The sequence below is a fragment of the Aspergillus heteromorphus genome (genome assembly GCF_003184545.1).
Source record: "Aspergillus heteromorphus CBS 117.55 chromosome Unknown BO70scaffold_3, whole genome shotgun sequence".
NCBI lineage: Eukaryota > Fungi > Ascomycota > Eurotiomycetes > Eurotiales > Aspergillaceae > Aspergillus > Aspergillus heteromorphus.
In genome coordinates this window covers 729851-753373 of record NW_020290408.1, presented here as the reverse complement: position 1 = coordinate 753373, position 23523 = coordinate 729851, and the positions used below count along the sequence as shown (strand labels likewise).

At 51.8% G+C, this 23523-nt stretch overlaps 5 protein-coding genes across 5 annotated transcripts; 3 read left to right on the top strand and 2 right to left on the bottom strand.

The window, feature by feature from the left end:
• Nucleotides 1-1499: 1499 nt before the first annotated feature.
• On the top strand, nt 1500-2598 carry BO70DRAFT_131677 (GNAT family N-acetyltransferase). The gene has a single exon (XM_025538038.1). It carries the CDS (start codon nt 1752-1754, stop codon nt 2283-2285), a length of 534 nt encoding a protein of 177 aa, XP_025402799.1. The 5' UTR covers nt 1500-1751; the 3' UTR covers nt 2286-2598.
• A 3426-nt stretch (nt 2599-6024) lies between these two features.
• On the top strand, nt 6025-6437 carry BO70DRAFT_131654 (uncharacterized protein). Its single transcript, XM_025538037.1, has one exon. The coding sequence runs from the start codon at nt 6130-6132 to the stop codon at nt 6394-6396; it is 267 nt and encodes an 88-aa protein (XP_025402798.1). The 5' UTR covers nt 6025-6129; the 3' UTR covers nt 6397-6437.
• Nucleotides 6438-6479: 42 nt separating this feature from the next.
• Nucleotides 6480-7793, bottom strand: brlA (C2H2 type transcription factor BrlA; the record flags this gene model as incomplete). Its single annotated transcript, XM_025539133.1, has 1 exon — nt 6480-7793. A coding segment is annotated over one exon (1314 nt), but the record flags the coding sequence as incomplete, so codon positions are not given.
• Nucleotides 7794-14809: 7016 nt separating this feature from the next.
• Nucleotides 14810-15438, top strand: BO70DRAFT_131604 (uncharacterized protein). The gene has a single exon (XM_025538036.1). The coding sequence runs from the start codon at nt 14924-14926 to the stop codon at nt 15314-15316; it is 393 nt and encodes a 130-aa protein (XP_025402796.1). The 5' UTR covers nt 14810-14923; the 3' UTR covers nt 15317-15438.
• Nucleotides 15439-20121: 4683 nt separating this feature from the next.
• On the bottom strand, nt 20122-23397 carry BO70DRAFT_131568 (uncharacterized protein). Its single transcript, XM_025538035.1, has 3 exons — nt 22940-23397; nt 22666-22878; nt 20122-22597 (listed from the first exon to the last, which is right to left on the bottom strand). Exons 1-3 carry the CDS (start codon nt 23304-23306, stop codon nt 20310-20312), a joined length of 2868 nt encoding a protein of 955 aa, XP_025402795.1. The 5' UTR covers nt 23307-23397; the 3' UTR covers nt 20122-20309.
• Nucleotides 23398-23523: the final 126 nt, after the last annotated feature.

Here is a 23523-nt window from a genome sequence, read left to right as displayed (position 1 = left end):
AGGCGTCGTTAGTCCGGGAGAGGATTGAGTGCGATGCGATGATATGAGGGAAGTCGGGAGCAGTTGGCTCCAATTTATAGACAGGTGGCGGCGGGGTGCTGCCCCATACCGTTCGCCCTCTCACCCCATCGCTGGAGAGGAGGATGGGAGTATCTCGATGGTGGTTGAAGGCACATGTGCTGATAAGAAACAGCTAATTTGCGGGATCAAGGGAAGGCGTAATCGAGGGCGGATGACGCCGTGAGGACCCGCCTCCTGGTGAGGATGGGGAGCCGAATTGGCCAATCGAACGGGAACACCGTGCTCTGCAGCCGGTTTAAAGGGTGATCCGTCGGTGCGCCGTCTTCGGGGTGTCAGCCCGAAGTGCGGGTACAGGATGAAGACCTGCTAGTTGATAAGGAGGTCTGAGGCAATTAACTTCGGCATGCATATCAGAAGGTTACACTGGCCTTCGGGGTCCCCCTAGCCCAGGAGATGATTCGTGGGGAGGAGGCGGATCTTCAGGAACTAATGATGGATTAATTTCGTGAGCCCGCTGTCCGTGAGGAGTGGACGAATGGCATGGCATGGCGGATTTGGTGTTAGCTGATGTTGAGGGTCAGGTCGGAGGCGAGCAGACATGGAGAGAGGAAATATGCAGAAGAGCAGGGAAGTCTCCGAGCTGATACCGCAGAGGGGTCGATCCGGTGCAAGCCGTCGAGTGGAGATGTAGCGAAGCGAATATAGCCCGGCATCGCTTAGAGAGCTAGTTGGAGAAGAAAATTGATGAATCTGAGCCTGGGATGGAGACAGCTTCGGCTAGAGCTGGACAGGTGTATTATAGCCACCACTAGCTTAAAATGGAGGTTAGTTCTGTGGTAAGCAGCAGAATGAACCCTTTCCCTGCGCAAGATTAGTATGGCAGTGGAACACTAGATGCATTCATTATCTTACAGTAGACAAAACCAAGCCTTCTCCAAGTTCAATTGCCGGGTCGAAGAAATTTAAGTGTTTGGCAATGCCCATGATGCTGATGGCCCATTGATAGACAGCTCACAAGAAGAGAAGATGGAAGAAAAGAGCGAAAAGGAGAGGGACGAGAACCCGGTCGAGAGCCCGTGAGCCCATCTTGAAACCTGAGGCATGAACCAGTTCAACCTGAGGCAGAGGCCTGAGACCTCAGGCACAAACCGGCATCCCCTTTCGGGCCTGGCCTGCGCCCTTTTAGTGACAAGCACCATGCGATGGCCTTCGCCGACCATCTCCATCGGTATCTTTCTGCGCAGAAGCCTCCAATTTATGAGCACCAGTTTGCCACGGCTCTCCGTGAGTCATACACGCCATGATCCGATACCGGTCAAACAACCTTCCTGGCGAGGATAAAAGCCCTCGTTGAGCGCGATAGCCGGAGGGAATTAAATGGGAAGATATCTACTATCTATACCAAACAGCCTCCATAGCAGATCTACGCGCGTGAAGAAGCATATATATATCCAGGCACGATCACGATACACCCTCGACCTCCACAGCAGGACAATCCCTCCCACGCACCAAGATTGCCAACTATACCTATGCCTATTACCTAGTACCTGCATAAGCGATATCGAAACAACCACAACACTACCACGCCACACCATACCACACCACACCTACCACCTACCACCTACCTACCACCTACCACCTACCAACCAACCAACCAACCAACCAACCAACCTCCCAACCTCTCAATCCAACCTCCCAACACCTTAAACCTACAACACAATCAACCAAACATGACCAACCCCCCGCAACCCAAGTCCACCTACCAAATCCTCCCCGCGACAACCCCCACACACATCTCCGCAATCCGCACGCTCTTCTCCGCCTATGCATCCTGGCTATCCATCGACCTGACCTTCCAAGACTTCAGCACCGAGCTGGCTACGCTTCCCGGAAAATACGCCTCTCCGGGCGGCGCCCTCCTCATCGCGTACAGCGTTGACCCCTCGAACCAACATGAACACGAACCGACCCCGCTAGGCTGCGTCGCCCTGCGCCCGCTCCCGCACCTCCCCGGAAAGCGCTTCTGCGAGATCAAGCGGCTGTACGTGATCCCAGAGGCGCGGGCGATGGGGGTGGGCCGGGCGCTGGCAGAGGCGGTGGTGCAGACGGCGAGGGAGCTGGGGTATGAGGAGGTGAGGCTGGATACGTTGCGGAATATGCATGGGCCGAGGAGGTTGTATCAGGCGCTGGGGTTTGTGGAGGTGGGCAAGTATTATGAGACGCCGGTGGAGGAGGAGACGGTGTTTTTGGGGATGGGGTTGTAGGTATTATTAACTTGGAATGAGGGTGGGTGGAATGGATAAGATTGGGGGTTAATGGCCTCGTGTGTTGTGTGAGGTTGAGTGAGGGGTTCGAGATGAGATGAGATGAGATGAAAATGTATGAACCATGGTACTATAATGAAATAAAATGTAAATAGCCTAGAATTTGACAGCTATACACACGCCCGTCAGGGTATATGACAGCAATCATGACCGCACAGCTATCTAATAACAACAAAAGCAAAGAAAAGCAAAGCAAAGCAAAGCTCAGCCCGTCTCACAAACTCAGACTGTTGAGCTTGATATATTGAAATGGAGCACTCAGCGCAGATGAATCTGCATCATGCCAAAGAAGGGTGGTCATCATAGAATGGAGACAGAGAGCTGGCAGACAAACAAACAAACAAACAGACAAACATCAGACACAACAATAACAAACAGATAATGAAAAGAAAAGAGAATCAGCCAGCGCTAAACTTGCACATAGCCAAGTAGCAAGGATAGTGGTATCCATATCCATATCCATATCCACATCCATATATCAATCGTATCATGGGAGTGAGTGGAGTGAAGTTGAGGAGAGTAGAGGACTACAAGCAGAAGTAGATGCAAAGCCGGTTCAAGAACATCATCTCAAAGCTTCGGGCTGCGTAGCCGTAGCCACCTCAATTCTCAACTGAGGATTGAGGACTGACGGACGGCATCTGCGGGGAATCAGAGGGGGAAAGTGAAGATTTTGCTGGGGGCGGGTATTTATTTCGTGATATTACATAATCTGATTTAGCCTGTGCATTATACTTAGTCATGTGTTTATGAGTGGAGAGTTATGCTTGTGCATGAAGTATAGCGGACAGCTTGTTTTGGAGCAAACTTGGAATTGTTCAATCGCAATGCAGATCTTTTGCGACAGAGTTTCTGCTTGGTAGGGGTCCTAAAAGATAGATAGAACGATGGCAAGTGTAGATATGACAGATCCATCATCCCATACAGTCTCCACGCCCATCCTACAGTACAGCCGACCAACCATCATGAGGTAGATAGTACTTGAATCGACCAAATCTCACTCTCGGAAACCTTTCCCGCAGGAACAGATGAAAATAAAAACAACTCTTCTCGCAAAACACTCGAGATACAACCATGAAGACCACTCATTTGGTACACTGCATGCGATATCACATCCAGACAATAGCGCAGTCGTCCCACGGAGTCCATGCGACGTCTATTGAGAACGATCTGTCGTGGACGAGACGATCATCGTATACTTATGTGAGATTCGACGCGCTATGTGACATACAACGGCGTGTAGTATGTATGTTCAGCTGAGGGCGCGGCAGGGTCTGCAGGGCCGACTATTCTGTATCGAGTAGTCGGTGAGATCATCATCTGATGTATGCACCAGGTCGCGAGTGGTAAGTAGATAGGTGATACGCAGTACTCCGTACTAGCAATTTAACAGAGTTTGACGATCGGAGGAGGAATACGTCCCTGGTCTTACCGTATGCTCACTACGGAGTACAGCACTGGAGTTGTTCCATAAGTATGGCCAGGTCTATAGGTAGTTCGTGGGTGGCGCAGTGCATGAGTTGCGCGAGATCTGGTGTTCGCTGCCGCTGTTCTAGACTTATCTATCATTCCGAGACTTGATCCCTACCACTCACGGGTCTGAAGATCGAGAGAGGGTGGTATCTGATGGTGGTAGATCTCATGCACTGCTACTTGGATGCACGGGCGTGCGGGAGGTGGTGTTATTCCGCGCGTGCCGGCTGATATGCTGTGTATGGGTACATGTGGCATTGAAGCTGAGTTTTTTACTCTCCTATCAGATAAATGGATCAGTATTGGAGGCGCTCATAGGTTGTGGGTGGTGAGAATGAGGCGTTCTGCACGTTGACTGCACGGAATGGAAGGGAAGAGTAGAAGTAACGCTACCATTGAGCATTCATGCCAAGATAAGGCGCGATAGCCGTTGGAGCTGGTCGATGTAGAGCCGTAGGTGCATGTTCTGCCATCTGATTCGAGCTTGAGGTGTTCACATTCCATAGCATGCATGGAAGGTCTGTGCGGCTGCACGACTGATTGTTGGTGGGCGCTCGACCAACAGGAAGGGTGGGACGGGATATGGATGAGAACAAGGTGTCTGCACATATGTCGTAGCTGAGCCTGGCCAAGGATGATGTCTTAATGTGAGGCAGTCAGTGAGATGCCATTGTACAGGAACAGGCAGTATAACGTGCGAGCTTGTCCTCGGGATCCAGCGGGCAGTCTACTGCTGACAGTTCATTGTACTGCGCCGAGTTGGTAGTTATCGCCGCTGACTTATCTTCCTTGGCATTAAATTGAAATGCCGTCAGTGTGTAGGATGAACAATCAAAGGATGTGTAGAATTTCACCTGCGTCGTTGACCACCCATGCCACGGATGAATGATAGGAAGGTCGTTGAGCCCAACCAACATCCCAGGTGCTGTACTACAGGTTCCTCCCGCCTGGTCTGTACAAGAAGAGGTGAGATCTAGACACCGATAGGTCTATCGAGCATGAAGCGTGATACCACGTAGGTGAGACCAGATCTACGAGCCCGGTGCAGCCTACCCATAAGGTAAGTGTACAGGGCACAAAGGATGCAATGATGCTGGCGAGTCGATGGCAATGCAATAGACCATTTTCTCACTGTAGATGCCCGGCATTTGCGAACAAGCGCCTCAGGAGACTCAACCGATCCATGGAGCGGTCTGGTCCATTCGCAGGAATCCACGAGATCCATCGGACGACATATCTATGGGGAGGGAGGTGGTGAGCGAGCGAGCGAGCGAGTGGAGCCGAGCCTGGTGAGGCGGGCTCCTCTGCACCGAAGTCGAAGCATGACTCGAGGCATGATTGATTGATGGATAACGGGGATCGCACTGGTATAGGAGCGGTGAACCTCATCCAGACATCCGAGATCTCGCCGGAGTAACGTAAGTGTAATAATGAGACCATTCCAGGCACCATAAATAACCACGGGAGAAATACCAGTAACCGTCATGGGACCTGGCATGTGGGACGGCAGTAAGCTCAGGTGGAATCCCGGTTGCTGGAATTCGCGGTGGGGGGAAAGTCGACTGGTCGCATCCTGACACGGCAACTGCAGAAGGGATCGGAATCGACAGGCCGCAAACTGGACGGACTGAGGCATTGACAAGCGGTAGACTTCCCGCCAATAGGGACAATGCCATTGCCTGGGAATGTGGGGCGATGGGGCATGGGAGTCGCGGTGGGGAAGATCGACGGGGCATACATACAGTATGATACACTTTCGCCTACGGTAGGTAGTATACTATTGTGTAGTACTACCTGGTAGGTACCTGATACATCATCACCGCCTGGGGGGGGGGGAATCCCCGTCGGTCAGTGAAATGTCTTGACAATGATGATCGGTTAGTACAGTAGTACCGTAGTACCGTAGCATAGGGGTGCAGGAATGAAGTAGACAGTAAACAATAGTAAAGCCATCGATACTGTTCACACAGCACACCCAGACAATCCTGACAGTGTGACACGTCTCAACAATCGAGTGCTGGATCTTGGAGGCCACGCTAGCCCTCGTAGCCCTCGACCAACCTGACGCATCAGATATCCGACAAAAATAGGCGTCCACACAGCGGACACATGGAGTCCGCATCGGACGACTAGTCCCTACTGCCTTGTTTCTTCCCCCCGCTTTCCTTGTTTTCCAGAAGAACTTTGATATCCAATTGTATTATCTTGTATAGTGTTCAGTAGTCAATGAGACCGATCCGATCGAAAACAACGCACTCGGCTCACTCCGATCGTACAAAGCGGTGCCTTCCATTTTAGCCCGGCCATTTCAATGCATTATTATCCAAATATAGGAAAAAAGCCTCCCGTCCCCACTCATGTTTTCAGTTCCAAGGGGAAAAAGGTAAAAAAAAAAAAAAAAAAAAAAAAAGAGAAAAAAGAAAGGAAAGAAATGAAAAGGAAAGTAGAATGGTATGCAATATTCAAGTCAACAAAGGAAATCAATCAATCGTCCGGTGTATATAACCAGAAATGTTTTACAAAGAACGCCGCGAAGCGCCGGCCGGGTCTGTCCGGCCCTGTGTGTCTGCCCATCTAAAGACCAAAAAGGGAATCGGCAAGCTGGTTGCCCAGGGGTATCATGTTTTGGCCCGCCCATGGGACCTCCGGGATTGCTCACGCCTACAACACTTCCTCGCTTGTTTCACGGGCGTCGTAGATCGAGTCTTCGAGTTTGGAGTTGTAAACCGGTCGCCCGTCAGGGGTCAATTGCCCGCGGAACTCCGGATTGTAATCGGGGCTGTTCTCGTCCAGTGTCGCGACATAACGATTTCGGCCACCGCGCTTGCTGTGGGTCTTCGTGTAATGCGCGTTGAGGTTGTCGCTCCGCGAGAACGCCCGGTGGCACGCAGGCACCCAGCACACATGCGGCTTCTCCTTGGAGTGGCTCTTCATGTGTCTCTTGAGGTGTTCTTGCCGCTTGAAGCGCCCCTTGCACCCAGGCTCCTTGCACTTGAACTGCACTTGCTTGATGATCGAGGGCAGGTTCTCGAGGCTCAAGCTCTGCTTGGACGACTGCTTCCGGGCAGTCTTTCTCGAGGGTTGACGCTGTACTCGGACGAGGCCATCGCGGTAGACTGGGGACTCCCCGAAGTCGTCGAGGTAGTCCATGCCTCCTGACAGACGGCTCATGGGAGTATCGGTCCCAGAAGCGGTGCCCATGGAGCAAGACCGTGCTGGGGTTGTGGGTGGGTGTGCTTTGAAGCCTCCGAGGGCAGGGAACTCGGAGTATGATGGCGGGGGAGTGACGGGAGTGACCTGCGACGGCGCAATGGTCTGCGGGGCAATCGAATCACCTTGCGGCGCCATCCAAGGGATCATGTTGCTCATCGACATTGAGCTAGGGATTCTCTCGGACTGATGGAAGATTGACCGCGACAGGCATGGGTTTGTCGCAGACTCCGGCAGGTATGGCGCAGAATGCTGGCGATAACTATCGTGCCGGGCCATTGTCGGATACTGGTGCATGGGCTGCGGGTACTGGAAGCCTTGAACACCGTGATCGTATGTCTTGGGTCCTTCGGGCATCCAGAGCGGCTCCACGTTGTCGTCGTATCCCGAGAGGAAGTCGGCCATTGGCATCCGCTCTTGTGCCTCCATGCTTCCGTACGGCATACCCATGCCGTCGTTCGATGTCATGCTCGCCAACCGAAAGGCGCTGCGCATGGGGGTCGATCCAGTGTGTCGCCCGTAGGCCTGGTTGGGGAAGGACATGCCTTCGTGCCAAGTGGGCGAGGCGAGGGATCCGTGGCTGTATACGCTGGTCGGGGTAGGAGTGCCGGAATCGGACGGCGAAAAGCTAGAGCCCATAGAGGGGCACTCGTTGGAACAGTCGACTTCGATGGTAAGGCGATCGGACATGTTACCCTGGGATCGCATCTCTTCAGCGTCGTCAATTGCACGGTCCTTTCGCGGCAGGGCAGAAGGGACGTCGAGTTTTGCACCTGTCCAGGTATAGTTTAGTTTCTGTGGTAAGGGAAGTTGAACGAGAGAGAGAGAGAGAGGCTTTGGCAGTTGGAGTCTCTCTTGGTTGATAAGTGGGATGGTGCAAAGAGCAGTCAAGGAGTGGTATGTAGTGCACAAGGCGATGATGATGTATGACACAAGCGGGAGGATTATTATTAGAATAGCAGGGAATGTGGCAAGGTCCAAGGAAAGGCGATGTACAAGTGCGAGGCAGTAGATCAATGCAGGTACAGAGTGAGAGACAGATGATGGCACCGCGAGGTACCGAGGGAGAGTGACGGTAGGAATGTGTGAAGGAAGGACGGTGCTGCAGGCTGCACCAAGGAAGGAATGAAGGACGGTCACCTCTAGCTGGAGGGAGGGAAAGAAGAAAGAGAGGAAGGATGTGAGGTTGGGGAATGGAGGAGGAGGGCCGGCGAGATGAAATAAACAAATCGGCCGGCCATATATCTGGGACGGAAAGAAAGGGCCGATCGCACTTACACCCAGAAGCCATCACCTAGCTAAGCTATTCCCCAAAGGAGAGGCCCGACGAGAGACCTGGGGCGAGAAAATAGAGAGGCGCGTCGCGTTCCTTGTGGGAGGGCCTACGCAAGGCCAGGAATGTAGACTATAGAGTTCCTGTAGTAACCGCGGCGAGGCCTAGTTGGGAGAGGCAACGGTCCTGGATTGGGGAACGGAGCGGTTCGTTTCCTAGGAGGCGCGACTGTCTCTGGATTAAAAGACACCGGGGGGGAGTGGGGGGCGTGTCAGTCGTATCGCAGGGCTCTGGGCTCGGTGGAGGAGGGTTGCGATCAACGCGATGGCGATAGATTCGGAGGAGGGTAGGGTTTCGATAAGCCGCCCTTAGACGCGGTTTGCTCGCGGGAGGGAGGGGAGGGAGGGCTTGGATTGACGGGCGGTTGGCGACTGGCGACTGGCGACTGGCGACTGGACTGGACTGGACTGGACTGGAGACGGTGGACGGTGGACGGTGGACGGTGGACGGTGGACTGGGAACTGGGTCCTGTCTCACTTGCAGCGGAGGGATGTAGTTATAGGAAAGGTAGGCTGGTCCAGCAAGGGGATCTGGATACAATTGGGAGGAGGACGCAAGTGAACAGGCAGGATGTCTTAGGATTATTAGATGAAAGCGTAAATTTGTCTAATATTGCACCGAGTTTCCAAGGCCGAGGGTTCCTGGCGGGGTGTTGCAGGGGAGGATCTGGGGAGTCCGTGGGAGGTTAAATGGGAAATTTTAATGGGGAAATGTTTAATGGTCAATGGTTGAAATGGGTTTAAATTGGGTTAAATGGGGCAGAGGGAAGGGAAATCCCATTCAGGCCATGGCCACCCTTTCCCAATCGTCGATTTGCTGTTTCGGGCGACGCAGCAGGAGACGGCCGGCAAGAAGCCCCAGAACAGAATCGAACAGACCAGCAGAGCACCACATCCCTCACGTAGCCATTAAGCCTCCGCGATTGGGCTGGATTCTTGCCTTGGTTTTTATTTTTATTTTGGTTTCTATTTTCTTTTCGAATTTACTTCTCTGCGTTGAATTAAAAAAAAAAAAAAAAAAAAATCTCCCCCGAAAAAAAAAATACATAGGGTTTGCTGAGCTAGAGTCTAGTACTACATTTTTGGGGGATTCAATGCTCGCCGATACCGATACCACCTTATGGTCGGAAGTCAGTCGTAGTACTTGGGGAGGTATTTTGGCCTGATCATTCCTGGGGAACCAACCGGGCTTCCGAACATTCGAATCTTCCCTGGAACCCCGGCGTCATGAGTCTTGATTTGGGTGATCTCGCCCCCCGGAAATAATAGAATAGATAATAGGTACTCCCCGTACGAAGGATCGATTTGCCCTGCCCTCCTTCCTCGGATCAAGTGGATCGTCGTCATGTTACGGATTCATTCCCTCATGCTTCTTGAATGAGTACGACTCCGTACCTATCTATCTACCTAACCACTAAACCATCATCACCATCCGATCTCTCAATCGATTGTTGCCAGCAGATCCCATCGGCGGCCACGCTGGTCATGCCCTGTTCCTTCCCTTCCCCTCCAGTCCCGCCGGCATGATCCACAGCATCACTTCCCGACCAGAACAAGAAAAAGAAACGCACAAATGAAATGCATGAGGCGCAGATGGAGGAGAACCGCCGATGGAATGTTCGAATGTCAGAGCACAGCACATCACTGGGGCCCTCCCCTAAACCTTAACGCGGATCATGGAATTGGATCACCCTCATCAGCCAGATGCTCGGGATCTTCCCCGAGCAGGACGCACCCACTCCATCCCAAACCTTAGTATCACTGTGCTTGCCAGCTGCAAGTAGGCTATCGAAAGTAAAACCTCAACATCTTCTTCCCCCCCCCCCCATTCCTCCTTCAGGGCTGTCGTACGACCGACTTGCTCTGGGGTGAGAGGGTCTGTCCCACGATCAGTAAGCCGTAGAGACCCTGAGTGATCGGCATCGCTGGTGAATCTCCATGTGGAGCTGGAGGTTTCGCGTCGGCAATGAAACACTTCCGCATACTGATCCCCAAGGCCAACACAAATGCTCTGGTAGGCAGAGATAGGGAGGGTAAAACAGGTTTCCCTTTGCCGACATCACCGCCGTCATCATGGTATTTGCTCTTGTCATCATCTCAAACATCTCCATCATCATCATCAGTATCATTATCATTATCACGACCACTATCCTCTCTCATTCTCAATGATTCATCCGGATCTACACCCTGATGGTATGGAGGAGATGTTTGGGACGCCGTGCAGGTACACTTCTGACGCCACAGCTTCCCTTCTCATCAGCGATCGCCTCCTGGTTCCAGCGCCACCGTCTAGACCACGGTCAAAACTCCACGGCATCGTTCGAAACGGCAACAGATACCCGCCCTTCGACCGCCGCGGCACCGACATTACGGCGGAGGAACGTTCAGACCGTCGAGATTAATGGCTCCACTCAACCAGAGACAGTATGAACTTTGCCCAAAGCAGGCAAAGCGCATAGCAATAGTCATCCATTGACTCGCGTCATGGACAGCAGAGGGAAAGGTAAAATCAGAGGCGGGGGGAGGGGAGAGGGGGGGCAAACAGCCACGGCGTCGGGAGGAATACTCCTGATACTGCGGAGTACCAAAGTAGTATCTCTCCCATGCAAACATCACAACAGACTACTACCTTACTAGTAAGAGCTTAGTTTGGGGGGGGGGGGGGGTATCTGGTAGTCAGATTGTAGTATTTCCGTACGGGGACGATCCACTGGGTCAGGTACTTCGGGAGTTCCCACCGTGGGGATCCCAGGGTTCGTTCCATGGATCGATCTAATCCTACGACAACCTACCGCTTACCGTCCCATGTATATGCATACGCATATTGGAGGGGAAGGGGGGGCGTTTATTTCCAGATGACAATCGACAATCGACATTCACCGTTTGGTTTGCTTGGAACCGGGGTCTGTGCAAACCTGGCCCGAACTGCAGCTGCGAGCCCTGATCTTCGAGGTATGTTTTTCGACTGCAGGTAGGCAGCATCCCGATTGGAATCCCGACCACCCTCGAACGTTCTCGGGCGGATGATGGCTGGCCAGCTGTCCACGCCTAAGAATCGGATTGTACGGAGTAGATACTACTGAGTACTTACATCGCAGGTTGATTGAGTCAGTCAATCAGGCATGGTTGGCCGCGCTTGGGCAATTCTTCAGTGATAATGTCTGGCGAATAGATAGGTAGTAGTAATGAGGACCTGGTAGGTATCCGAAGGGACGGGACGAGATGAGGTGCATACGAGAGAACAAAGAGAAGGGGAAGCGATCTTCCGTACTACTTACTGTACTACAGTACTGCCCGCCTGAGGTGGAAGAAGGGAAGGTACGGTAAGGACGATGAATATTACATCGCCGTAGGTGCCAGAACCAACCAGCCCGGCCGGTTTGCATATCTTCTCGGCACTGGTAACCAAACAGGACTCGTACCACCTTTCTCGGCCGACCGACTTGCCTTCGTTGTACACAACTGTTCGAGTACCTACTAGGTCCTAATAATGACCTGACTAGTGCCAACTACCTACGTACAGACCAGTCGAATCTATCCCATGGAGCCAACTGGATACTTTCTTACGCGAAATGGATGGCCCCCATGGAATGGGGGTGATTGAGTGGTACGGGAGTGTACCTTGCACTCACTGGTAAACAATGCCGGGATAGTGCAGCCAGAAGGCTGAACCGGTAAGTACATACGTAGTATGTACCTAGTAGCCAGTACTGCGTGGCAAGTATCACTAGTACCTACTACCTAGATAGTATGTAGTAGGTACCTCCTGCGTAGGCGTAGGTGGTGGTGTCTCGGAACTAATAATGGCGCAGAAGAATCTACCGTGGCGGGTAAGGTACTGGGCCTGAGTGCTTGGTCTCTGTGGTGTGTTGTAGTCTGTCTGTACGGTGCCTCCCATGCTCCATTCTGGGATCGACTGGAATAGGCATGAGGAGCAGCCGCCGAAACGGGGAGGCGCTTTGGCCGACGATCCCTGATCGAACGCACATCATACGGAGTACGTACTTGGAGAGATACGGAGTACTAACCGTGTATGCCGTAGTATGAAGGCCTGGCTGTGGCCGGCGTCTCACGTATCCAATCCGGTCCTGTGAAAGGTTCGAAACCCAGCCTCGGTGGGGCCCGGCCGCACCTATCAGAAACCCGCCAGCCTTGCCAGATGCCAGCCGAGCCACTCGGGCCCTTCACGTCCTCCAGGAACGCTCCGACTAGTCCTGACTGAGTCTCACTCCTCTGTTCTGCACTTCTGCACTCCTGCACTCTCTTCTGCACTCTGCTGGTGGTCCCTCTGGAATGTGGGGGTTTTCGCTGCTAGCCTCTTAGCCTCTTAGCCTGCTAACTGACTCCAGCTTCACTGCGACAGAGTCATCCACGATCGTCCTTATCATACCTCCCTCCTGTCTCGATTCTTCGCTCTTGCTACATACGTACGTACCACCTGTACAGTCCGGCCACCCCCGTGACTGCCAGTCAAATCAGTCTGGCCCCGGCTCTCTCCTCCTTCTCGTCCATTCCCAACGGTCGCGCGCTCATGCTGAGACCAGCTCCCAAGCAGGCAGCAGACATACTATACTCCCTCTGCTCGAGTAGTATGATCCGCCACCCTCCGGCGTGAGCGTGATAGAAAGTTCTTCGAGTCCCAGTGATGGCTCCTCCTCGTCATGACTGTCCCCACTGGTGAGACCGCGCAGTTTCTGACCTGTCACGCGTCACCCCGATGCTTGGACTGGTGATGAGCCCCATGGCGCCATGCCGAAGTGAAGCCATCGGCAAAACAAGTCAATTGGTTGGACACGTTGCTTGCTTCCTTCTGTGTCCATTCGACTGATCTGGTATCTTCTCTGCATCGCCACTGAACTCAGCGGCGACTGTCCCGGTCGCTTGTATCTTCCGAACATCGTGGGTGCTCTATGAAAACCGTCGGCAACCGACATGCTCCTCAACCGATCGGCCGTAACTACGGAGCACTCGTTGGCCTCCAAGCATGCGAACTCAAGGGAGCACCGCGTCCTCCAGTACACTAGACCCGAGTTCCCATGATGGGGTGTAATGTTTCTGTCTCAATGGACGGTCGGATCTCCTCGATAATTTGATCCCATGGCCCGATCAACGCCGCAATGTCACGTTCAAACCTAAGACAAGGTACGGTACGACCATGTCTTAGTCTTTGTGTGTTGCAACCTGAAACCACGCGCCATGGATTCGAATATGCTTATCGGCATTTGGATTACCTTTTCAAGGTACTAGCTTCATTAGTGTGGTCATGTCGAGGAACATCAAGATACCCATACGAGGGAACGTAATATTTTGGCGTGAACAATGGATACCCCATCAGTTCCCTCAGCATCAATTCTCCTCCAGAGCCCCTCGCTAGGTCTGGACAGGGAGAGTGTGAACAAAGGGGATGGGTCCTCATTGACGCCACGAAGAAAGAAAGTTTGCTCCCGGTGCAACACTAACGAACGGCATCTGTCGGGGGCTTTGACAGCTCCCCTGTCGAGCCATCCGCTTTTCCAGTTTCAACCAACACATACCCACTAGGCTGGTTCTGGTCGACCATACCCTGATCAAAGCTCGTATCAAACCGCGATGGACACATTATTAAGCTCAATTGGCCTCCCACACTGATCCATGGTGGGATGCAGATCCACCGGGTCCATTGGGTCAAGCCTCTTGGAGCGGAGTCTGCGGAGAAGGTCGACTTTTGCTTAGATATCAGTTGTACTTTACAGCGGACAATATGGGGGCGCGTACTCCGTGACGCTCATTATAATCAATACTCTTGCTATTCTTAGGGTCTCATTCGACGACAACTCTTGCGTTCACTGGAATATGCTCAGCCACATTGTCAGAGCGTTACTGAGCCACCGCTCTCAGCCACTAGTGACTCGTCATGCTAGAGATTGTTCCAGACACGGTCGATAGCACACCACCTTCCCAAAATTTTGCGACCTACGGTGTGCACCTCAAGCATGAATCGCCAATATTCGAAGTTCTCGAAGACTTCACTTGCCAAGCTGGGTACTTCGCGTCGATGATCCCGGCCATCATGGTTCCTGGTCAGGATGAACGGCTGTGGCTCATAGACAATGGCTTAGCCACAAAGGTAATCCCGCAGCCCAACTGCTTTTTCCACTCATTATTCTGGCGGGTCTGGACCTGTAGCAGTGTTTACCCGCGTCTGGATGTTGACTCCGATGACGGGGTGTGCAAGTCCTATTCTCACGACTATATCTCGCCCGGTCTCTACCGGGCTCCGTTGGTCATGGAACCCCGAACTCACCGCGTTTCAGTCAATCTTGGTCGGCGACCATGTATCCTGGCGGATCATTAAAGGGATACTGACGTCACATATGCCTTTGTGGCTGTCCTATTATCAGACTAGGAATAATTAATGCCTCGATCAAACCCCGGATCTTCAATTGAGCTTAGGCTCTTTTTGGTCCCCAGAATTCCCACGGTTTTCTCCGGGAAAAGGTTTCCTAGTCCAATAGTTGGTTTGACTCGTGAAATAAGGCCAAGCCCTGACCAAGTTCTGTTCCTTGTTCCCTTTGCTGTTATTGATGCGGCTGAGAATATGCACTCTGACCGCTTGGATTGGAATGCCAGTCACTACCCGAGGATATAGGTGTCCATTCGACGGCAGCTTGTGCTTCGATACATCAGGCAAAGATGTATCTATCTGGCAGTTATGCAAGCTACTTACCCACCGGGCTCTCAGGACAATTGCCGAGACAATCCTTCACCAGTACGTCATTGCTCGCCGCGAAAACAAACAGATCCAGATCCCTGTAGCCCGAACGACGAAAAGTCTTCAGCACGGGCCTGTGTGTTGCAAGGAGCTAACCGGACAATTCAAGGGCGTTGAGATCTTCAAAAGGGTTCCTGCGGTGAGATTCGTCTCCACTGCATTGATGATGCTGCCAAGACCCATGACGACTCTGATCCCTGGATGATTTCTCCCTTCATGATCTTTTCTTACTACCGATCAATATATTGAACCCAGATCAAGTCAGCCGCGGCCCGGGCCCTCAAATGCGGATGTGGGGAGCTTGGCTTGCTATCGGTCTCCAACAGACAACGGCCAAGACAAACAATGGGGGCGCCACTTCCAGACCCTTGTTTGGATCCGGGCCAATTTTTTAGATCTTGAAATTGTAAACGTGATAAGAAGGCTTTTCTGATCACAGACAAGGCTGATGGCTGATGGGCTAGACTCGATGTTTATTCTTAGTTTGATCTCTAATCATCCCCCCCCCCTGCTGTGCTCCTCAAGCCCTGGTCACGCTTTCCCCCTTTTGGCAGTTTCTTTGTTGATGTTCTGCAAGGTCCGTCGATTTATCTTCAGCATAAACAGGGTACACTTATATTTTCCATTCGTTAGTGATCGACCCTCTAGAGATGAGGCAGAGAAGACCATCGAAAACTGAAGGGTCAACAGAACAACAACAGAACAGATATCTGGTGAAAATGGCGTTTCCTGGACTACATTGGGCAGCAATATCCAGCTCATCTAAGATGACAGGCTCTCCTTGCTCGCCTCAGAATAGAGAGCTCCGTTGAGGCGAGAGTCACTATGCTAAATCAAAGTCTAAACCTACTATCTGACCGCTCACGAATCACCAACATCCTCTTTCTCATAGAGAGGGGCTCTCTTGACAGAGCTATCGCAACAGGGGATTTGAGAGTAAGTTGCGGCTGCTTTCTTCTAAACTACCGCAGCTGTGGAAATGTCCCGGAACCTTCGGCTTCTCAACCCGGGTCAGTAAGCTCCGTACACGGCTCTTCGAGGAGATTACCACCACCCCGGGAGACGGCAGGATCAGTGTAGATGGGATGATCATTAGTATATGTTCCGCATGTGCTCTTGGAGGGTCAGGAGGACAATCGCTGGGTACTGCAGGTACGTTGTCGGGGTATTCCACCTACTGGAGCCCGATGGTGATGCTACTGCTTGGACCCTCTTCTGGCCTCCTCAAGCTTGTTCTGGAGGCTATCTGAATGATTGGGTGGCTGCTGATGGGCGATCGGGAAAAGTCCACGGGATATTAAGAAGCAAGATCAACTCTCGAGGTCGCACAATGAGGCCCATTCATTCGTGTCTCAGGCGATGCGCAGCTCTCCCGTGCTTCGTTCTATTCCTGTTTCATCACTGTTCATGCAAGACACGACCTATAGTTATCAGCGGCAGGGCCCCCTCTCGAGGGCGAGTGGAGAGCCCTGTAGGGGCGGATCCGAATCGGGCGATCCAACCTCTTAATTGAACCCCTTGCGTCCAGGCTTTTTTTCCCCTTTGTCTGCCGAAGCGGCCAATAAATGAACCCGCGCATGGATTTCGATTGGCGGGTTGCCACCATCTCATCAATCAGTCCACCAATATCACCATTTTGAGTTGCATTGCATTGCATTGGCGTCGAGGGCTCATTCCTGGCCTTGGCCTATGGAAGCTTGCCAAACCCGGCTGATCTGGATTATGGATTGGCGGCAGCAGCAGCACCCCCCAACCCCACGCACTCGTGCACGACACCGCCTATCTTTCCGTTCTGGTCCAACGGCGGTGGCTGTCTGGGGAGCATGGCAGAAGGAAGGTGTGCGAGTCGGTCCTCGCGCAGTTTCTTATCAGGTGGGCCATTCCCATCTACGTCATTTTATTGACTTCCCTCGGGCGTTGTGCCACTTGCAGTCTATTGGCTGGGAATCAAGATCCCAGCACCTGATCTCTGGCCTGCCTGCCTCTCCAGGCTCTCCCCTGGATTATTAGCTAATATATTGTTCTAGGGGTCCTTCTCCTAGATATCTCACCACATGACTGGAGATACCCCCCCCCCCCCCCTCCCCCAGGGGATTTCACACTCACTATAGATTGACCAAACCCTAAACCGCCCATGAATCAGGCAGGGAGGAGAGAAATCCAAACCAGGATGTGATGCGGAGTAGATATCCACCTAGTAACTTACCCTACCCTGCCCTGCCCTGCGACCAATCCACCCCAGAACCCAGCAGGAGCCAGCCCACTTCCAAGTTCAAGTTCCCGTACGAGTGCCAGTTCCAAGCTTCAGCATCTCCAACCCAAGCCAAACCGCCTTAGTGCAATCTCACATCAACACCACCCTCAGAAAGCCCCATTATCGTTATGTACCTACTGTCTGGAATGTGCAGACGACCTGAAAAGTAAAACCTATCCACTAACAACCCGCCCACACAGCATCTTCAGCTGGGACTAGCCCACTCCTCCCTCCACTCAGGGTCCATGCGCAACCCCCAATCCCACCCACATACATACATACATGCATCCTTAGCTGCTTCATCCATGCAACAGTGACACAGGCCACAAACTCAACATCAGTCTAGGAAAGTTGGAACTGGTTTACGTTTCGCTACGGAGTCCGTCCTTCCCTCCCTCCCTCCCTCTCTCTTCCCAATTCGGCCCACATAATTTTGTCCGTGGGTAGGCCTGTAGGTGGGTAGATTGAGACCATGGCGCACGTACAGTATGTATGTATGCAGTGGAGATCACTGTAGATCTGTAGATCATCGTAGTGGGCTGTGGGCGTGGTTCATTTCGGATCTTGATTTTTTTTTTTCTTTTTAGTATGGTGCGGAGGACATGCTGCCGTGTTGATGATATGGTATGTTTGTTTGGATTATTTGTTTGTCTCTCTGTCTGCTGGTTTTACTGGCTATGGAACTATGTTGATAGTTTCTTGGAAGAAAAGAAAAGTTCGTCAGTGGGAGAGTGGTATGGTGTGAGGAGCAGAGCAGAGCAGAGCAGAGCAGCGCGGACTAGTACTTAGTACAGTAAGTAAAGCAGCGCGGAACAGAGCGGAATGGAATGTCGGATCATCCACGACGGGTATCCCGATCGATCTATGAGACTCATCCATTCATCCAACCAACCCATGCATACTATATATATACTACTAAGAATGTCATTTGCAACAAGATGTATGTAGAATGACTTTGGGGCTGGTCTGGAGTATCTACTCTCGAAGATAATAGCAGATGCAGATGATACATTCAGTAGTAAATTATCTAGTTAGTCTGAAGCTAACTAGTTAGATGTAATAGAGATAGATCGATACCGTTCCGCGCATCTAACAGTAAGTAACAACCCGTCTATCTATCTATCCATCTGTCTATTCATCTCTCTCTTTACCCAGCCATATACATACATATCTCACAACTCAAAGTCTGATATGAGTGGGAATTAGATATGAAGGAGCAGATACTTCTGTGATAATATGTTCGATTCTTACGGAAATCCACCTTTTTTTATAAATGTGTGTAGTATATATATATATTGTAAATCCTAACATAGTAGTACTACAGCAAGAATAGCCATCCTCTCGACCGATTCGTTCGTTTCATAGTATCACCCTACCATAATCATTCCCATCATCTAACAGTATATCCACGAAGAGCTTCAGTTCGCTTGCAGTTATCAGTTATATCCATATTTCCTCCCCGACAATACACACCAACACAACCCGCAAGAAGAACTCGACTCGAATCTACTATATTCCAATCTCTCCACAAAAATAGACGGGTTTACTTCGTACCTTGATGTCTACAAGTCAAGAGATTATTAACCACCTAATACATAACCAGATGCCGGTATCCATCTACTATATCTATATTCCCTATCCCCTCATTCTATTCTCTAGTCAAGCAGCATCGTCTAGTTCCTTAGAGATATATATCTAAATAGATCCATCCGACTTGGTGAGAGAAACCCCAACCTGCCTGGAATATTTCTTTCGTTCCGAATCTGAATCTATCTGAATCTAAATACTACTTACTACAGTACGTGGACTTACTGACTGACCGACTGCACGATAAGTCGAAATCACTGAGTTTGGACTTGTGGTTGGCGTTCTATAGTAATGGCGGTGGTGTTGATGGTTTTGTTGCCTCAGGACCTTTTTGAACATTTTTTGGCAGAATGGTTTTAGAGGTGTTCGTGTTGTTTTTGCTTTACCCCCCCTTCCCCCTCTTCCCTTCTCTTCCCTCTCTGTCTGTGTGTGCGTAGGTTGTTGATTATGGTACTTAAGCGGTTTATCATACACATACACCGTGATATCAGAGTAATCACTGCTGACTAATAACAAGGACATGATTTTCAGCTCTTTCAGAGCAGCTTCATGTCATGAATCGTAATGTCCGAGGTTGCTACTCTTGGGGATGACTCTCATCGCCTCTCATCCCAGGCCCATGTGCATGCACATGTACATATCTATCTATCTACTATCTATCTACTCGACCAGACTCGACCAAATATAAATTGAACCCAACTACAAACACTAGCCAGATACCATATAGTCAGCTCGACCAAATACGATCATATAAATTGATTGATTGTCATAACAAATATATCTTCACTCTTCACTCCGATTCGTTATCGAACAGCAACTCAAAAGCAAACTCAAAAAAGGGGACACCTGTACAAAGTGGTATCAAGTCTGTGTGATCCTTGCTCCCCCTAAATTTCAACCAACCAAGCCCTTTCCCGAGTGGTACAAATCGCCAAACGCAAACCAGCTGAAAAAATAAAATAAAAACAAGCAGATAAAGCATGCCAAGGAAAAATATAAGCAAAAAGAGTAAGAGGAGCGAAAATAGAAAAAAAAAGGACAAAGTCCAAATCAGACAAAAACGCCAAACCTCTTTTGCCTCGGGCTGTCCCAAATCCTTATGCACAGTCTCAAAATGTAGCAAGATAGAAGAGAGAGAGAAAAAGTGAAGGAAAAAAAAATGAAGTCTTGAGAAAGAAGATACCAATGGGAGATCGTGTGGTGTTGGAATGAAGCACCATGGACTGTCCAACTCCAATAGAAAAAAAAATATAATGATGAGGAATCATAAATAGGTAGAAGTCAAAAGTGAGGATAGCCCGAGGGCATGGAAAGAAAAAAGAAAAAGATAGAAGAATGAGAAGAGGTTGGATAGGAACTACGCCCCCCGGCCGTTTTGCATCATGTTCTGCTGCTGTTGCTGCTGCATCACCTGGGCCTGGACAGCAGCAGCAGCCTGAGAGGCACGTTGCTGTTGAGCAGCATCACGTTCTCGTCGCATGAGCTCTTGAACCCAGAGTTTGGCGTTTCGCTCAAGCCCGGCTCCATATTGCTGTGCAATTTGCGCTGGATACTGATTGGGTGGGCCGTACGTTGGCATCAACCGGCTGGCCATTTCTTGCCGGAGTCGTAGCAATCGTTGTTGATACAATTGGGTGTAGCGCTGAGCTATATTGACGCCTTGTGCCATATTCACTCCTTGCATGTTCTGTGGCAAATGACCTCCGTTGGCCTGAGCCGCTGCCATTAGCATCTGTTGCTGAGTGTTCAGTTGTGGGCTGTTTTGGTGTACTTGTCCCTGCTGGGGCTGTGGTTGCTGGCCTTGTGACTGTTGTTGTTGTTGCTGCTGTTGTTGATGTTGCTGGGCTAATTGCATCTGGGCAAGCTGCGATCGCATCATCTGAGCCTGGTATGCTTGCGGATTCGAGAACTTGGTCTGTGCCGGGAAACCTTGTTGCTGAGCCTGTAACATCTGCTGTTGATGGGCTTGGATGTTCTGCTGCGCGTGTGCATTGGCTTGCATCTGCGCGAGTTGTTTGGGGGGGAACTGATTCTGCACCATCTGTCCTTGTTGTGCGAGGAGTTGTTGTCTTTGATGCAGTAACATCTGCTGCTGCTGTTGAGGCGTCAAGTTCATTCCACCGCTCATTTGAGGCGTGCTCATCATGGTCGCTTGATTCATGACAGGAGTCGGGGCCATGGTCGAATGACTGGGGCTGGCGTGACTCATCCGCTGCGTCGGCGTGACATTGCGCATAATGGGCGTAGCATGGGACATTGCCGGCGTTCCCTGGGTCATCTGCGGAGTTCCATGTCGGCTTTGCCCCTGCTGGCTCCTGGAAGGCGCCATTGGATGGCTCATAACTGTAGGATGGGCGTGCTGCAACGCAGATGGTGGCCTTGGAGGGCTTCCGGCACCCTGCATAGATGCTGTCATGCTCATAGGGACGCCTGCCTGCGTTGCTATTGTGCTACCAATCTGCGGCGAGGAGGTGTGATGAGGGGTTTGATTGCGGACCACCGGCGAAGACTGCGGTCCCTGACTGACCCCGTTCGTCTGTGCCATAACATGCCGATTCTGCTGCTGCTGCTGCTGCTGCGCCGCAAGCTGTGCTTGAGCTTGTTGCGCGGCGAGATGCTGTCTCCGGGCTTCTTCCTTGGCATGCTCTTCAGCCTGTCGCTGCTCGATAACCCGGCGCCGCTCCCTTTCTTGCTCCTGTTGTTGTCGTTTGGCCATTTCCTGCTTCAGCTTTATCTCGTGCTCTCGCTTGGCCTTCTCTTCGTGCTGCATCCGGATGTTTTCGAGCGTCTTGAACCTTGAGAACCGCGGCTCAAAAGGCGCACTGCCGCCGGCATCATCCACGACCGCGGATTTCGGCCCTCCGACACCACCTGTATTCGTTGGTTCCAGTCGCTCGTCCATGATGAGCATGAATCTCTCTTCCTCGGCCGCCAGCGCTTCGTCGGCAGCAAGCTCAGCCACGGTACGCTTTCTCCGCTTGGGTGACGGTGGCGGCTCGCGGTGAAGCGGGCTCTCCATGTACTTCAGAAGATCTTGTGCAGCATCGAAGCTGTTTACAGGGTCCAAGAAGAGAGGAGGGGCCAGCGCCCTTGTTAGCCGGGATTCGCACTCCAGAAAGTCCTGCGGCTCAACTAGCATCTTCTGTCGCTTGGCAACATGCCCGCGATCAGCTTGATTGGCCCCGGGGGACGGAGGAGCCGTAGACGAGGAAGGCTGAGGGCGGGACGTCGCACTAGACGCCGGCTGTTTTGCCGCTTTCGGGTCGGGTGTAGTAGCAAGCAGGGTCAGCTCTGCTTGTAGGGAACGTGGAGTAGGATGAAGGACGGTAGTGAAAACTCGAGGTTTCGGAGGTTGTTTCGGTTGGGAAAAGTTCGACGTTGTATCATCCGCATGGTTCTCAGAGTGACCGGCCTGCTCGCCGTTTGTCTTTGCATCGGGCTGACTGGACGAAGTATCCTTCGCGCCCGGCTTTTCCGGGGATAATTGGGACTGCTTCGGGTAGGGTACATAGGCAGACGGTGTCACGTGCTCATTGTAGTTATGAATTGAGAATGGTGTGTTACTCTCTTTCGATGACGGTGCTGTTGATTTCCGGGTCTGGGCTGATACCGACTTGTGATCAACCACGCGAACGATAAGGCAGCCTGCAGGTTATAAAGCAGTTAGCCAAGTCCGACATGCACAGATACTGCTGAGATATTGAATAGCCTGCCTTCATAAAATCGAACATTAGCTCGTAACAGCTCCTCCATCATATCATGAGGAACGGTTCCGGCCCGGATATGTTCGATGATGACCTTCATCTCGGAGTTATAAGGGAAGCTGCCATCTTGTTGCTCGAAGCGGAAATGAGTCGGGTGGAGATGTAGAATGAGGGAGGGAGGCAACTTGGCGAACTTCTTGAGGATGTATGACGAGGTTTTGACTAGAATGGATCCAATGGTCAGTTCACAGGGGCTCCGCATGTGGGCCTTGCGGGAGCTCACCGTAGGGCTCGGGACACCTGTTCCCTGCCCGGCGATCATTGTCAATGGACAAAGCCCTGAGCGGAGGTTTCTGTGTTCGCGTGGCCTGGTCCCCAGGCTTTTGCGCTTCCTTCTTGGGCCGGTTCAGCGGTCCCTTGTTTGGGCCGGTTCCCGGATTAGCCGCGCCATTGGCGCCATTTATCGTCGGACCGCCTGCGGAGGCTGCCGGAGCTGGTTGACCGGCGCCCGGAAGACGTTTGGCGGAGGAAGGAGGAGAGGAGGAGGGTGGTTGGGACTTGACTCCGTTGACTCCGGTCTGAACGAAAGGCGGGGGCGGTCGCTTCATCTTAGGGGGGTGTGAGGTAGGCTTGGAGATTGCGGTCGCCATGGTGTCTGAAAGTGTTAGGCGACGCGACTAGAGTCGGCGGCTTGTGGATGCGACGTGGTGGGATATGGATCCAGAGTTGATGTCGGTAGGCCGTAAGTCGTGGTCGATGATACAGCCGGAGCGCGAGACATGTGGGGAGCGGAGATCGGGGGGCCGCACGACAAAGGATAGGCCGGGGAACAATGCGAACACTTGCACAAAGGCCGTGGTCGCTACA

Excerpts from the sequence above, each read along its gene's own strand:
- BO70DRAFT_131677 (XM_025538038.1), top strand. The coding sequence starts at position 1,752 with ATGACCAACCCCCCGCAACCCAAGTCCACCTACCAAATCCTCCCCGCG.
- BO70DRAFT_131654 (XM_025538037.1), top strand. The coding sequence starts at position 6,130 with ATGCATTATTATCCAAATATAGGAAAAAAGCCTCCCGTCCCCACTCAT.
- BO70DRAFT_131604 (XM_025538036.1), top strand. The coding sequence starts at position 14,924 with ATGCGGCTGAGAATATGCACTCTGACCGCTTGGATTGGAATGCCAGTC.
- BO70DRAFT_131568 (XM_025538035.1), bottom strand. The coding sequence starts at position 23,306 with ATGGCGACCGCAATCTCCAAGCCTACCTCACACCCCCCTAAGATGAAG. Across the intron at positions 22,879-22,939 it reads CAGGTGTCCCGAGCCCTACG|TCAAAACCTCGTCATACATC; the intron begins GTGAGCTCCCGC and ends GATCCATTCTAG. Across the intron at positions 22,598-22,665 it reads TAATGTTCGATTTTATGAAG|GCTGCCTTATCGTTCGCGTG; the intron begins GCAGGCTATTCA and ends TATAACCTGCAG.